A 15,060-nucleotide genomic window follows, 5' to 3' on the forward strand; every position below is an offset into this window, starting at 1 on the left:
CTGCGGAACAGAGGATGTGCAGGACCTTACCATTGCCCACTCACAACCTCTGTGGCTGAGAATTTCATGCAGTGTCTCTTCCTAAGCCCTTTGGATCTGAGCTTTAAGTATGGTCGATACAGCTGTGCTTCTTTTTTATCTCTAAAAAGAGTGTCTTTCCCTTTGTACTGTTTGCATTTTGTCATGCTGCTTTGGTTCACTCACCGTTTTCCTGAGTTTGGTAAAGAAGCTGTCTGTGAAAACAAGAATGGAAAAAAGGAAAAATATCAAAGACTTGATATATATATATATATATATATATATATATATATATATATATATATACGAGGTAGAGATTTTTCAAAGGCAAAAAGGGGAGTCTATCAGGTTATGCACCTAAGTACTATTTATGCCCTTGAAAATCTTCCACTTACAGTGCTTAATTGGTCTGTGCAAATCCATTGCCAGGAGAGGTAATTGACCATTTTTATAGAAGGATCAGTAACAAAACCACTCCAGGCTATTGTTCTAGAAATTAAAAAAAAATTAGGAATTATGGAAAGAATATGTTTCAGGGCATCAGCCAGCCTCTCCTGAAACTATGCAAATTCATTTGGTGAAAGCAACAGCAGACACAATGAAATGAGTTGTATATGAAGAACTGAGATCTCAAATGTGATATTATGCAGAAGGTAAAGAGTCTGTACTAGATAAGTAACAGCTCAATGTGTTATCAAGGGTGCACTTTGATTTTGATGAATGTTAAAAGAACCTTTAGCCTTGAAAATAAAGAGGATAATTTCTCTCTAGGCAATGGCTGCGCATGAAAGTCATAAAATAAGAGCACTGGAGCCCTAATTTTATAGTGCTTTTTAAATGATTTTCAAATGGTCCAGCTGTTTTGTGCCACAATAACACAAGGCAGAGATATTTACGCCAGCGATAACAAGCATGCATCAGCCTGCCCGAGCTGCTCTCTGCAGGCAGCCTGCGTTAGGCGGAACACACATGGAAAGCTGATACTTGCCAATGTGGATTGATCACAATTACACCGTGGCTAGAGCGATCCTGGGAAGCCGCTTTTTCCACCAGGCAACTTGATTGTTTTCCTTGTCTCTGTCTCGCCTATGAAGCACGGGATGTACGTGGACGGCTACGCTGGTTCTATTTTGACACTTGAGAGCCTGCCAGCTCTGTGTGCCTCTTCGGCCATGCCGTCCTTGGCAGGCTTCTCTTTTTGGAAATAGGAGGACAAATTCAGCCCTGGGTTGCACTGCTGTTTTTTGGTGGGATTAATCCCCAAGGATTAATTTGGCCCCAATGTTGGTGTTCCGATGTTGCGCTGCGTTATCTTGTACGGAAACGCACGCATGAAGCAAATGAGCTCTGGGAAAATGCTACATAGTTCTGCCGAGATGCTGGAATTGCCACCAGCAACTTTCCCCAGGGATCTTACCTCTGCAAGTCAAGGACTTCAATCTAAAACTACAATTTGTTTTCCAGGACCTGCTCTGAGATGAAAACTACCCGAGGATGGTCTAGCTTAGCTTGCCAATTTGGGCAGTCATTTCAAAAGTCTGATTAGTATTTTATCTTTGCAGCCCCCTTTCCTTTGTGAGGGCACTGGGAGAAACCTGTCTTCTGAACAAGCAGAGTAGTGTTGAAAGACCGGTTCCTTTATGAAATATTCCTGTGAAATTAAAGAACTTGTCTCTTTCTGTGTTCACCAGTGCTAGAGACACAGTGATGTTTGTGTAAAAAGAATTTTGGTGGGAATAGGGAATTCTGAGCATGAAAAGAAGGCTACTTTATGGCTGAAAATGTATTACTTTTGCTGTGAATCTCAGGTCCGTAAAGCTAAGATAGAGCTAGACAGAGGGCGGGAAGAAGTTACCTCTGGAAAGTCCCTGGCCATTGAGCATCTATTGTCACCAGGGTGGGAATATTCTGTCCTCTATCTGGGTGATGACTTCTATGTGTTGGACTACAACAGTTTTTCCCCCTTTTCATTTGCTGATCCCTATGCGGCAAAACAGGTTAGCATCCTTTTATGTCCTGGGATATCCTTAAGAGCTTTAACTTTAAACAGGGGCCTATTTTCTCTTGGAGTTGAGTTTTATGAGTTTCAATGAGCAGAATGGACGACAAAACAGGAATGTATCCCAGAGGAGTATCTAGCACATTTGTTGCCTCCGTTTAACCAAATAACTGAGGAGCATATGAAATTCAGTAACATTCTAGCCCCTAAATAGAGAGAAAAGATGGGTTTGATGCCAAAGCTTTAGGTCATGTTCCTTTCATCTTTATCTCATATTCAGATTGTCTGTCTGACGTTTCCCCCTGTCACTTTGATCTTTTTTTATTTCATAAGAGTTTAGAGTTTACGTAGGTGTATACTGTGTCTCAGTTCAATATGTAAATCCTGCAGCTTGATGAAATTGCTTGCCACTGGATAGCTCTTCGGAGAGCATTGCCTAGAGGAAAGTGACAGAAGATCGTAAGGTAAGCCAGAACAAGGGAATCATAGAATGGTTTAGGTTGGAAAGGACCTTGAAGATCATCGAGTTCCAACCCCCCTGCCATAGGCAGGGACACCTCCCACTAGACCAGGTTGCCCAAGACCATGTCCACCCGGGGCCTCAACAACCTCTCTGGGCAACCTGTTCCAGTGCCTTACCACCCTCAAAGTGAAAAGCTTCTTCCTAATGTTTAATCTGAACCTGCCCTCTTCCAGTTTAAAGCCATTCCCCCTCATCCTATCGCTACATGCCCTAGTAAAAAGTCCTTCCCCAGCTCTCCTGTAGGCCCCCTTTAGGTACTGGAAGGCCGCAATAAGATCTCCCCGGAGCCTTCTCTTCTCCAGGCTGAACAGCCCTAACTCTTTCAGCCTCTCCTCATAGGAGAGGTGCTCCAGCCCTTGGATCATCCTTGTGGCTCTCCTCTGGACACGCTCCAGCAGGTCCATGTCCTTCTTATGCTGGGGACTCCAGAGCAGATCTCCTTTTTCTAAGAATACAGTCAATGAAGATTTTCCTTTCAAAATAGAAATGAATACGTGTAGTGCTGTTCCAGGCTGCACGGAATAGTGCCATGGTCACAGATTGTGTAAGTTCATACTTCTGCCTTACTCGCATCTCATCTCATCTCATCTCATTGAGATCCAATTTACAGCAGCTGAGATAAAGTAGCCTCCAGGGTATTACATTCATCCCTTTCATAAATCAAGAATTGCTTTTTGTTACTAGAGATCTGAGTCCAGAAAGACAGGAAAACACATGGCATTAGGCTTTGTAAGTGGCCAATTGGCATGTCTCTATGATAGCTCTTTGCAGCTTTTGGCTGTTTCTCAAAGCAGAAAGTAACAATTCTTGTATTGTGTATTCTGATGAATCAATACAGAAAAGCTTAAAAAATCCGTGGTTTCCAACTGAGAACTCAGAACTTTCTCTCCAATTACTAAAATACAGCATCATTCACTTTTATAATTGCTTTTTTTTTTTCCCCTCTCCTGCTACAGAAGATACATTCTGATGATTACCAGTAGGCCACGTGTGATCCTTGCCACTGATTTGGACATAGTTGGTTACCCCTAATCTTTCAGGATCCTGCTGTCTTCCCACCTGCCAATGGAAAGAATGCTTGTAAGTGGATAATTAGGCTTACCCAAGTGGTTGAGTGAGGTTTAGTTAATGCTGCTAAAGTAATTTGTGATCGCTTAATGAAAGTGCTGTGTTAGAGCAGCAGCTTACCACCAGGAGAGAGACAACGCATTTGGCCTTGTGAATGTACTCAGAGGTGGTACAGAAATGTCCACCAAGGTGAAAGTCAACCAAGATCTCTGCAGGTGTTCTATAATAATGCGTTTCCTGGCCACGGACAGTTTGGTCTCCTTTGTTTCCCCATGCAAAATGTGCAGCATTCAGTGCATGGGTGACACCAAGCCTCCTCTGGTCTTACGTGTTATGGGCTATGGAGCTGTGGAGAGTCATATACAAAAGCTCACGACAGAAAACAACTCAACATGTCTTGTTGCCTTGTAATGCGTTCCTCTCTGCAGTGCTCACCACACTGAGACTTGTTGTGTAAAAAAAGAGTATTGTAGTAAAAGAAGGTAAAAGGTTGTGATTTCTGAATATATTCAAATTAGATGTGGGAAATGCAGAATCCCAAGTCGTTTCACTTCTGCAAAGACAGTTTCCTGCCTATAACTTCCTGTAAATTTAACAAGTGTTACAGGCTCTATTTGACTACAAAGGCATGGGGATTTACTAGCCCAACCACCTTACAAAAATTCACTTCATGAGATAACTCATGAAGTCCTACAATTGGATGTGAAATACGTATGTTGAAAGAACGCACTCGGGTTTTAGCATACCCTGTAACCATCTTGCAGCTGTGTGACGTTTCTTTGCTGGAGTGGTATTAGCCTTGCTAATCTGGCTAGACTCCAGTTGATAAACCTGCCTGCTCAAAATTAGCATGAAGTTTGATTTCTGCAGTATATTTTACATCTTGTGGCCTCAGCTGCTTATTATGTAGCACTTTTAAAAATATTTTACCTTTCAACCCAAAGGGTCTTGGCCTTGGCCTTGCATACCAGCAATGGCTGATAGCCAGACAAATATTTAATAATCAGTTTGTTGACCACTTCAAAGTCCTCTGGGATGAAAGACATCAGGTAAAGTCAACCATCCCTACTTTATTTTACTAGAGATATTTAACTCATTTAAAGAGGCTGAGCATCAAATTTCTGATAAAGTCATAAGGAGAAATATTTCTTATAAAATCGTAGAATAATAGAATGGTTTAGGTTGGAAGGGACCTTAAAGATCACCTAGTTCCAACCCCCTGCCATAGGCAGGGACACCTCTGAGACCAGGTTGCTCAAAGCCCCTTCCAGCCTGGCCTTGAACACTTCCATGGATGGGGCATCCACAGCTTCCCTGGGCAACCTGTTCCAGTGTCTCCCCACCCTTATAGATACAGCTTTAATACTAAATTATCTAGATAGATAGATACAGCTTCAATTCTAGATTGACCTTCAATTTCCAAGTGGCTCCTCAGGAACTGCTCATAACTGGTTCCACAGAAACAAGCAGTGACAATTCATGGTAATGCTTCAGGCTCTGGCACAAGCCCTGGCACTGGCACAGATTTGCTCAGTGACAGAAATGTCCTCTGTTTATTGACTTCACTGTGTATTGGGTTGGGCCCTAGATGCAAATCCTCTATTCCCCATTTCTACCTCAGGAAGACCCCATGAAATCTTATTCTCAGGTGTTGTTCATATTTGTCTTATTGACGTTGGCAGAATAAAGAAAATTCCATCTAAAGCACTGGATAAACTTCCAATTTCACTGATTGCAGTCTGTAACTCTTTGTACTTAACCTCAGTATTAGTGATCAGCTGTTGGATTAGCAAACAAACCTGTTTACGTTTTTATTCCTGTTAGCTGAATGTTCTCAAAGTTCACCTTTTCCATACTACATGTACACACTGTTTTTCCCACCGTTCTTTCCTTTTCCCCAAGAGACAGAATGTGATTGAAAATAAACATGCAAGAATAATTTGGAGCGTATATACCTACAGGGTTTAAAAGGAGGTCTTAAAACTGCAGTTAGAAGAATGTCTGAAATTGAATGATGGTGTTAAGACAATACAATTTCAGTGATTTTTATAGAGTCTTAAATCTTTGCTTTTACTACTTGTTGGCCTCAATTCTGCAAATCCTTATTTCTCCAAATGGTTCTAATAAAGTAAAAAAGTTGATTTCCAAGTATAGTTACGAGGTTTAACTGGAAAGGCAAAGGTTGGTTTCCCACTCTCATCACCAAGGCAGAAGTTCAGTGAAGTGCTGCATGTTGTGCTGGCTCCTGCCTTTCCCCACTCAGGGCCAGACCTGCACAACCACATTTCTAGGTGCCCACTGGTGCCCACCTGTGGGCAGGCAGCCCCTGCGCACAGGGTTCATCTGCAGGGTGCCACGCTCTTGATTGGAAATGAGGTGAGATTAGGAAGCAGGCTGCAATTTGTAATCTGCGTTTGCAAAACCTGGTTTTATTTCCCCAAAGTCACCTAGCTCATTTTTAGGCTTTGCTTTTTCATAGCTAAAAGAATGCCCGCTTTTAGCTGTAATCAATGGGCAATTAGCCAAAGGTTTGTTAGTTCCTCCTGCTTCTCTCATTTATTGTAATTGTACTTTCCAGCTACTTCAACAAGTTTGCAACCTGCTGCTGGTGGAAAGAACTTGTTTTAGCATAACATTGGGTACTCGGCATGTTGAGTGCAGATGACTGTGTGCTTTCTCCATGCTCCAGAGTGAAACAACCATCCACACAAGTTTTGGAAATAAACAGTGAAGTCTGCTGTCACTCAGAATACCTATTTTTTTTTTTTTTTTTTTTAAATTTCAACTGCAAATCAGGTTGTCATTCAAACAGGAAATATTAGAATACTTTTTTTTATGTGAAAATTTCCCTTCTAGTTAAAAATAAACAGAAAAAGGTAAAAAACAAGCATAGTTCTATTTTAAGGCTACTTAGGATCATGAGTCTGTCTTGTGCTTTATATGGTAAATGTTTGCAGCATCTATAAAATCCATTTGTTGACTAATTACAAAATAATGCAAAGCAATAAAGAAACTTATTCTCTTTTCAATTAATTTTATTCTGTTCTGTAGGTTCTCTCTTTAATGGATAGTCCTTTTGCTTTCTTCTATGCTAATCTCAAGTCTATTTTAAGGCGATGAAGTTTAACAACCCTAACTAAATAAAGTACTCGGACAGCATATGTTAACAAGTACTGTATTCCCCAGCCTTTCAGAACAGCTCAGCCTCAAATAACACCTACGTATCGCTTATGTAGAGATTAGGCCACCCTCCACCCATGTGATTTAATTCCACCTTGCAGCTGTCCAAAATATCTGGCAGTTCCTGGGCATAGGGAGGGCTGGGCCCCGAGCGTTCCTAGGCTGGCGGGGTCTGACCACCTTCGGGCTATACCTCTTTGGTGGCCACAAGCAGATTTAGGCTGCTGCAGAATCTGCAGGGGAGTTTTTCTGCTGAAGCGTGCTCTCTGCTGCCGCTTGATGTTCCCAAGCAGGTGGCCGTCTCTAAATACGGCACGCGCCTTGACGCCTCCCTGGATTAGCTCAGCCCTACATCCCTGATGGAAAGGGGAACAGCCACAAAAATGAAAAAGCCTGCATTAAGCGAATCTTATGCAAAAAAAATGCTACTCCTCTCCCTGCGTAAGCTATATTGCTGTGTCTGCCAGCACAGAACTTTCCCCGTGAAAGAAATGTTGGTCAATGCAACTGAGACACGGTCCCAAATGCCTCATGTGACCCAGTTCTAATAATAAGTTACCAGGAAAGAGGGGACAGCTCATATTAAGGGTGAGTTCAAAATAAAGACCATGAGAGCAGCTGTCCTGGACCTCACCAAAGGTCTATCGAGCCCACTATCTGGCTGCATCTGACTGCGGCTGTAAGTGGATGCCTACAGAAAATAAGAACACACAAGCAGGAATTATACTGCTTTCTAACACTCTCCCAGCTTCCAGCTGGCTGCAGGTCATGAACTTCCAGATCTGGATGGAGTTTCTAAGTATTTATAACCCTGAATGGATTTCTGTTCTATAAAGTTTTCCAGTTACCCCTTGAACATTTACAGGCTTTGACCCCCCGCGGTGTCCTGTGGCAAGGCGTTACACAGCTCACCTAAACTCCCTTCTCTCGTCTCAGACCCGGCTTCTACTGATCTACTGACTTCATCTGATGCCCTCAGTTCTTGTGCTGGAAAATAAAATTATGGGAAGTTTCCACTGGAATTTTACATTTACAGGTGACGCTGTGGGTTTGTGGTTGCTTTAAGCATATTTAAGTCTGCCGTAGCTGTAGCTGTGATGGTCCCTTTCACTGTGCTCTCTGCTCCCAGACACACACTTGCAGCCTCTGCTGAGCTGCCACTAGCCCGCGTGACCCACTTGGTAAGGTGGCTCAAAAGAACAAAAACTTGGTTATCAAACAGATCCTCTTCAGAGCAGGGCTAACTCTTCTTTCTGGCATAGTCCTTTCCCATGGGAGGAGCTCGGTCCTGAACTGTATGCACTCTGCTGCGGGCTTCGTCAGATGCATTCTTCAGCTAAGCACGAAAAAAGCTGAAAAGGGATAAAGGAGATAAGAACAGATTGAGGAGAGACCCCACGATAAAGCAAACCTGGGGCAGAAGACCTGTGCGTCTGTTTCTTACAGAGGAGATTGAAGGTAAATGGCTCCTCATCAGGCTGACAGCTCCTGCGGGGTCCAGGCGCTGCTGCGCGAGCCTAGGTGCTCTGGCCAGCTCAGCACGTACCCCCGCTTACCTTTAGGTACTTAAGTATCTTTCAAAATGGGACCCTCCCTCAGTTAGGAGTTAACATTCGGTGCCGGTAGTCTCCCAGGTTGTGTAGGCCCTGTTGACAGGTGTGCATTTTCTGAACAAAGTGCCACTGGTGAGGTAGTATTTTTCTTTTGTTCCTTAGTCTGACTTGCCAAGCCAATATTTGAAATATAAGTTTTCCTGCTGATAGTGGAAAACAATAAAGCACTGATGTCATGTCACATCATGACCTGAACTATGGGTGGCATAAGTGACAGGTGAGAAGGTCTCTTTTCCTCCTAGCGCATCACAGCACACGGTGTTTTCTGTTTTATGATGTTACAGGACTAATTCTACCTATTTTGCTTATGTTGACTGGGCTCTTTTTCCCTGAGCAGATCTGGAGTCAAAGTTGAACTGTATATAAGGAAGGAAGCAATACAGGTAGGCAGGAAATATAGGCAACACACTCCACAGATTAAAAACACTTCTGTGATTTGCCAGTGCCCTTGAAAAGAGTTTCTAATTCATTCCCTCCACTGGGGTAAGTCAGTCTTGCTGTACAAGATCACTATCGTGTCATCGGTGGCATGGATGCCATACTGACTCAGCTTCGCTCCGTGCTCTTCTCTTCTCTACCCTGGTGAAACAATACTCTCCCAGGATGAGCAGTATCTCCGAGAGCAGGTACTAATTTACAACAGGAGCAGCTTTCACAGCTGTGGCTTTGTGGGACAGATGTTCAGGGGCACGCAAAGCATTATCCTGATGGGAGGTTCCATTAATCTTGCTCACATGTGTCTAATTTTGCCCAGCCTAAAGCCATTAAGATGCATTATTTCACTCACATGAATTTCAGCTTTTTCAGTGCCATGTCTTCAAAAGGCTTCCAGACTAAAACCTACTGTAACGTGAATGAAGTATAGATTATAATGAAATATTAACTCCTATAAATCCCTATTAACTCTAATGAGAACTTCAAAGCAAACCCAGCTCCTCCTCCACCACTCTGCTGCTTTGTGAGGTATAAAGATTGTCCTAGCACTCTTGGGTTTTAAATGGGATTTTCTATTTGATCTTTTTACACTACAATGTCTTCTCTTTCTCTTGTCAGTGGAGCTCTTTGGCAAGATTTAGGAAAATCTGAACAGTCAAACAGACCTCTGAAAGGATGAATATGCTTATTTTGCAAAGCATCCGTCTACATTGAAATAGGGAGGGATTTCTATGTTGCCGTAAGTGCTAGGCAGAATCAGCATTCACATCACAAGCTCTCCAAGAATCAAGGAGTATCCTTAATTCTGGGGGTCTAGAAGAGTAGAGGTTCAACTCACAAGTCACCGTTATTTAAGTCTTCTAATAACCTTGCAGGTCTCTTCCAGCAGAGAGGAAAATTATCAGAACTGATTCTTCAAATGCAAACAAACAAGCAGAAATGCATTTATTTAATCTGGCAGGGTAGGTTTATAAGGTCAGCTAATCAATAAATCAAACCAGTAGTAAAGGACAAAAATAGATTTGATTAACACTTCATGGGTCACCACAAGGTAACAAGCTTATTTTCAGGCAGAGTGGTAGCATGAATTTCAAATGCTATTGCTGTATTAAAACTCACATTGGTTTAAGTACCAATTAACTGGTGATAGGAAAAGTGACGTCCTCAAAACAGCTTAAAACTAATTTGTATCAATTAAGCTGAGCCATCAATGCCAGCTAAGTTCCTATCTGATGTTAAACTAGGGCTGATTTGAAGCCACTTACACAGAACTGATTTGGGATAATTTGGAAGGAGTGAGCTGATGAGTTCAAGCTTACAAAATGCTTTGAAGACCTGACGTCTTTTTTTTTTTTTTTTTAACGTCCTCAATATACTACATAATATACATTATCTTGCTGAAAACATATTTACACAAGAAAAGTTTTGTGGGTTTGCTGACCCAGAGACTTCAGAGAGAGCTGCACAGAAGTTCATTCTGCTGGTGTGGGTCTTCAGGGTCTCACAGCTTCCTGTAGCACCGCAATATTTAACAGATCAGTGAAAGAAGCATGTTTCTGTAGCAGTGCCTGGGGTCTTAAGAAATTGCCCTCGCCACATCACCAGGCCTGAAACACCAAAAGCGTTTCTTATGAGAACATGCACATGAGAAATGTAACCAAACTGCGGAAGCTGGTTATGTTACACTCCCCAGGAAAGGGGACTCAAATGTACTTTACAGCTAGATGCAGTTATTGAACCTGCCTCTGGCATTAGCACAAACCATGAACAAACTCGGTCCATCTTAACCACTCCAGTGGAGTGATCTGGTAGCACCACGTTAGGCACAGCAGCTCTGCAGCCCACAGTGCTTATGGTGCTGATGTTGGCTGTGCTGGTCTTGGAGGAACTGAGCTATCAGAATTAATCCATGTACAGGTCTGTTGGCTTTTTTCTTTGATGCACAATTTTCTTCATTTTTTCAATGTGCATTGATCATAGGAAGCTGTATATGCACAATGGCTATGAAGGCCGAAACTCAGAAAAGTGAATGTAAATGGGTTTGCCCTTTCAGCAGTCCTTCTTCTGCCGTAGCTGAACATCCAGATTTCGCAGGTGCTTCAGAAAGCCACGGTTGGGTGAAATCCATCGATGTTCCTTCACTGTTTTGATGGCTTCAACCAATGGAAGGTGGTGATTTATCATGAGATATGCTAGGACTAGGGAAGCTGACCTGCTTACTCCAACTGCACAATGTACCAAAATCTTAGCTGGTTAAAAAAATATTAAGAAATAGATTATAACCACAGAAGAGAAGCAGTACAGTGGATGAAGTTTAATTTAAAGGGAAGGCAAACCCCTTCTGCCTCCTCCAGCTTGGTCAGAGAAACACCACAAACACGAAGTATTTCTTACCCTTCCAATGGATCACATGAAATGCTAACAACCGAGTCTAATTTGCAATTGTTACGCTCATACGAGAAGTGCCATAAGATCCCAACCTGATCTCAGAAACACTGGTAAATCAAAGAAAACCCTGTTGAAGCAATGAAGTTGTTCTATTGTGAGCAAGATCCACTCATTTCAATGGGTGAAGTCTTCACTTAGGTGAAGAAGAATGCTAAAATCTGACCTGAAAGGATGGCACTAACACATTAGCCACCGAGAAAAATGACTGGCCTAGTACCATTGCATAATAAGGCAATTTGCTGCGACTGTAATTCTCTTTTGAAGGCAGAATTTGTGATACAGGCTGAGACAGCTCCATTAATGCCAGTTTACTCATGCTAAGAAATGGTCTTTTATGTAATACAGATTAATTAGTATTTTATTGCACCAGTGCCAGGAAGCTCAGTCTCTTGTGCAACACGCTATAAATCTCCTTGGGTAAAGGTAAATCTTTTCCTCAGGGACACAGCCCTGTTCAGACAGGAAGCTCATCTGCAATACATGAGCCTCTTCATACAGTTGGTGGCTGTAGAAATCAGGACTTTTGTCTCTTTATTAATTTGTTCTTACAAATACAGCTGCCATAAGAGGGTCTCAAAAGAGAGTGTCCATTTTAAATGTATGGTTTTGCATCTCCCTTTTTGAATCAGCTTTTCGTTACAGATATCTTTTCTCTTCTGTGCCTCCTTTCCTCTCTTCCCCAGTCTCTCTCCTGCACTGTTCATCCCTTTTTCTCACATCAACTTTTGGGGACCTAGTTAGAGCTACACACATGTACCCAGCACTCCCTCCTCCCGCCACCCACCGTGCAGGTGACCAGCAGCTGGCAAGAGACCATGTAGTGACTTGTCCACCACTGAGCTCGTGGCGCTGACCTGGTACGAGAGGCTGCCAACTCACATAAAAATGCAAACAACAATAATTTTGTACCTCCTGGCGTGTTCAAGGCGTTGTGGATAAACTGTGCTGCAGAGAAAAAGAACTGGCTAATATCAAAGCTTGGGAGGTCGTGGGCTGGTACACCATAGTAATCGATGGTCGTTCCATAAAAGTCCTGGCCTCCGTGGCTGTACGCTGTGCCGTGGGCAGCATTTAAAACATGGGTCACACCCATCTTCCACAAAACAAATCTGTTGTGAGCTGTTACTCTAAGGAAAAGACAAACACAAACAGATCGAGATGGGCGCAGAGATATTCACAGAGCAGGAGAAGCACTGCGATTGCATCTCCCCCGAAGCGTCAGCCCCGTTCATTGCTTCTAAGGGCCAACTGAGAAGCAAGTACCAGCTTAGTCATAATTTTATCTCGGAAACTGTGCTGTCTGCAGTGTAAATGACAGCAATTAGCAAAACTATGAGCTGTCTAAAGCCGCACCTATGAGGCACACTAACAGGCAGAGGGTACGGTGGAGGTGTGTCCGTAAAGCTGTACTTACAGGTCTCCTAGGAAGAGATTAGGCCATACTTCATCAACGTGGTTGCAGGAAGGCCGCCCGGTGTTCAGGAGCTGCTCGATTTCTGTAAGGGAGGGGACATCCCCCGTGCCTGCCCCAGTGCCTTCGGGTCCCTGGGGGCCCAGGACCTCCTCCCCAGACATGCCGGGAGCCAGGGACAGACCCCACTCCCGCCAGGCAGAGACACAGCGCTGTGCGCTGGGGTGCTGCCAGACCCCGGGGCGGTCACGGGGGAGCCCGGGAGATGGGCTGGGGCAGGTGCCGAGCAGCAGCTCCCGCCACTGAGCCGTGCCACCCCTGTGCCGCGGTGTCCCCCGAAGCCCTCCCCAGGGCTGGCCGCTCGCCCGTGCATGGCCCTGGCAGGCACAGCCAGTTGAAGCAGATGCATGTACTGAACCGGGCCTTACTGCGTCCTTACTGGTTCCAGTCCTCTCCCCGGGGCTCGTCCCCAGCCTCGGCGCCCGGAGCGTTGGCCTCGTGTGGTGGCAGCCCCCTGCCTGCAGGACACACACCAAAACACGGCCATGACTGCCCTCGGCTGTGTCCTTGACGCAGCAGCGGCAGTCAGCGAGATCTGGACATTCATCACAAGCAATTAAAGGCCCGATAAGGAAAAATACAAAACTGTCCAGAGCAAGAGTGGCAACAATCTCCCAGTAACAACTGCCTCCCGGTTACTTTGAGGTGCTTAAAAACATAGCTGGGAAAGGGTCAGAAATGCACCAGCGGGTCCTACCAACGTGGTCACCAGGAGGTTAAACGCAAGCAGATGATGATGTCTTGCCTGTCACTGATGATCTAGAGAAATGTATTTCTTGAAGCTACTGTTTCTTCACCAAGGAAGATTATCTGAGCCTAATTGTATGTTACGCATTTAATCTTTTCTACTGCAGTCCCTGCTTTCACCAATGTGTTAATACAATACACATATTGCACGATACCTCCCTCTGTTGAAGAAAGAACAAAGAATGTGAGTATAATGATTGACAGGTGAAACTTGTAAGCCACTGAGTTAGTTCATATAGGAAGTTCTGGTGAGCTACAGGTTGGAGACGCATCATGTGAGATGGTAGTGTCAGTGGGCCCTTTCAAATACAGGGGTGCCTGTGCTTCTGGTCTGCAGGCTGTGGGACTCCTGGCAGGTGGCTGCAAAGCTGTCAGTGATGGAGCTACAGGGCAAAGCACATAAAATGCTGATGCTCTTTATAAGCCTGACAGCTGACATGCAGAACACGGTTCCTCTACCAAAGGAGCCCAGAAGAGAAGGTAACCTAAGAGGAGAAGCTTGCTGCTGATATTATCCCCTGTAGAAAAGAGGCGAAGAACCCTTCATCAGGTCTGAACCACCTTTATTCCACATCCATTGATTTACTATGATGGCGAGAGAGTTTGCTTTGTTTTATTTTATCAAGACACATATCATGGAGAGCCATTTGAAACCAGGTATTAAAGTCTGGACTAGTTAACTATGCTTAGGAGTACTGAGGGTAAGGGATCACCCTGATACAAGGTGATAGTTTCCGGCAGCAGAAGGCAAAATTAATAGGGAAAAAAAAAAAGAGTGACCTTGTTTTGAATCTCTCATGAAGCCCAAATTGTTAAAATTCTGTGGATTTAGAGAAGAAACTGTTTAAGAGCCTCCTGTATGCAAAGAGGCTGTTAGTTCCTATTGCTGTAGATGCTCTGGCCTAAAAAGTGGAAAAAAGAGAAAGTGCAAGCTACAGCGCTGCCGTGCTCATTTTGAGGGGGCAGTGGGAGAGACAGCCAGGCTCCGCTGTGAGTGAGGCAACCAGCTGGCCAGATCCAGGAGAGAACTGCAGAAATGATTAAAAGTTATACTTCAAGTGCTATGTATACATCCTTAACACGTTACCTTGTTTCCCTGTTTTGTTCATCTTTTTTCCTTTGGTAAACTAGTGCTTTTTAAGGTGGTTGATTTGTGCTCATGAATGAGGAAAACTAACAGACTGAGCAGGTGAAGTTGTTTAATTTAGTTTACTTTTCTCAGGTTTCTGGGTGGAGGCTCAAGCTGAGGCTTTACTAGCAGGTTTTTTTAAACGTAAGCCCAGCCCTTTTATTGCCAATCAAGTTCTGTCAGAAATGTGATACTCACTTTTGATTCTGGCCCTTTTCAGCTGTAAAACTTTTATTGGCCTCTACCTCAAATGCACTGAGTAAGAATTCAGAGTTCATCTGCAGCATGAAAGCTTCTGAGCAGAAAAACATGAACTCCAGAAGAACGATCTGCAAGCCCTGTGTGCCTCCAACATTTGTATGGCACACGTCCATTTGCTTCAAAACTCTGGCCTTCCGCTCCTAGTATCTTCTAAACTTTTCATAGCCT

General features: G+C 43.8%; 1 protein-coding gene across 1 annotated transcript in view; it reads right to left on the minus strand.

Annotated features, from left to right (window-relative positions):
* Positions 1-12,880, minus strand: part of LOC309674160 (dual specificity protein phosphatase 13B-like) — a 29,882-nt gene extending 17,002 nt beyond the window's left edge. Inside the window, 2 exon segments of the mRNA XM_082486128.1 lie at positions 205-233; positions 12,699-12,880. Coding sequence (XP_082342254.1) covers positions 205-233; positions 12,699-12,859 — 190 coding nt within the window. The 5' untranslated portion in view covers positions 12,860-12,880.
* Positions 12,881-15,060: the final 2,180 nt, after the last annotated feature.

This window comes from Vanellus vanellus (assembly GCF_965231255.1).
Source record: "Vanellus vanellus genome assembly, chromosome: 7".
NCBI lineage: Eukaryota > Metazoa > Chordata > Aves > Charadriiformes > Charadriidae > Vanellus > Vanellus vanellus.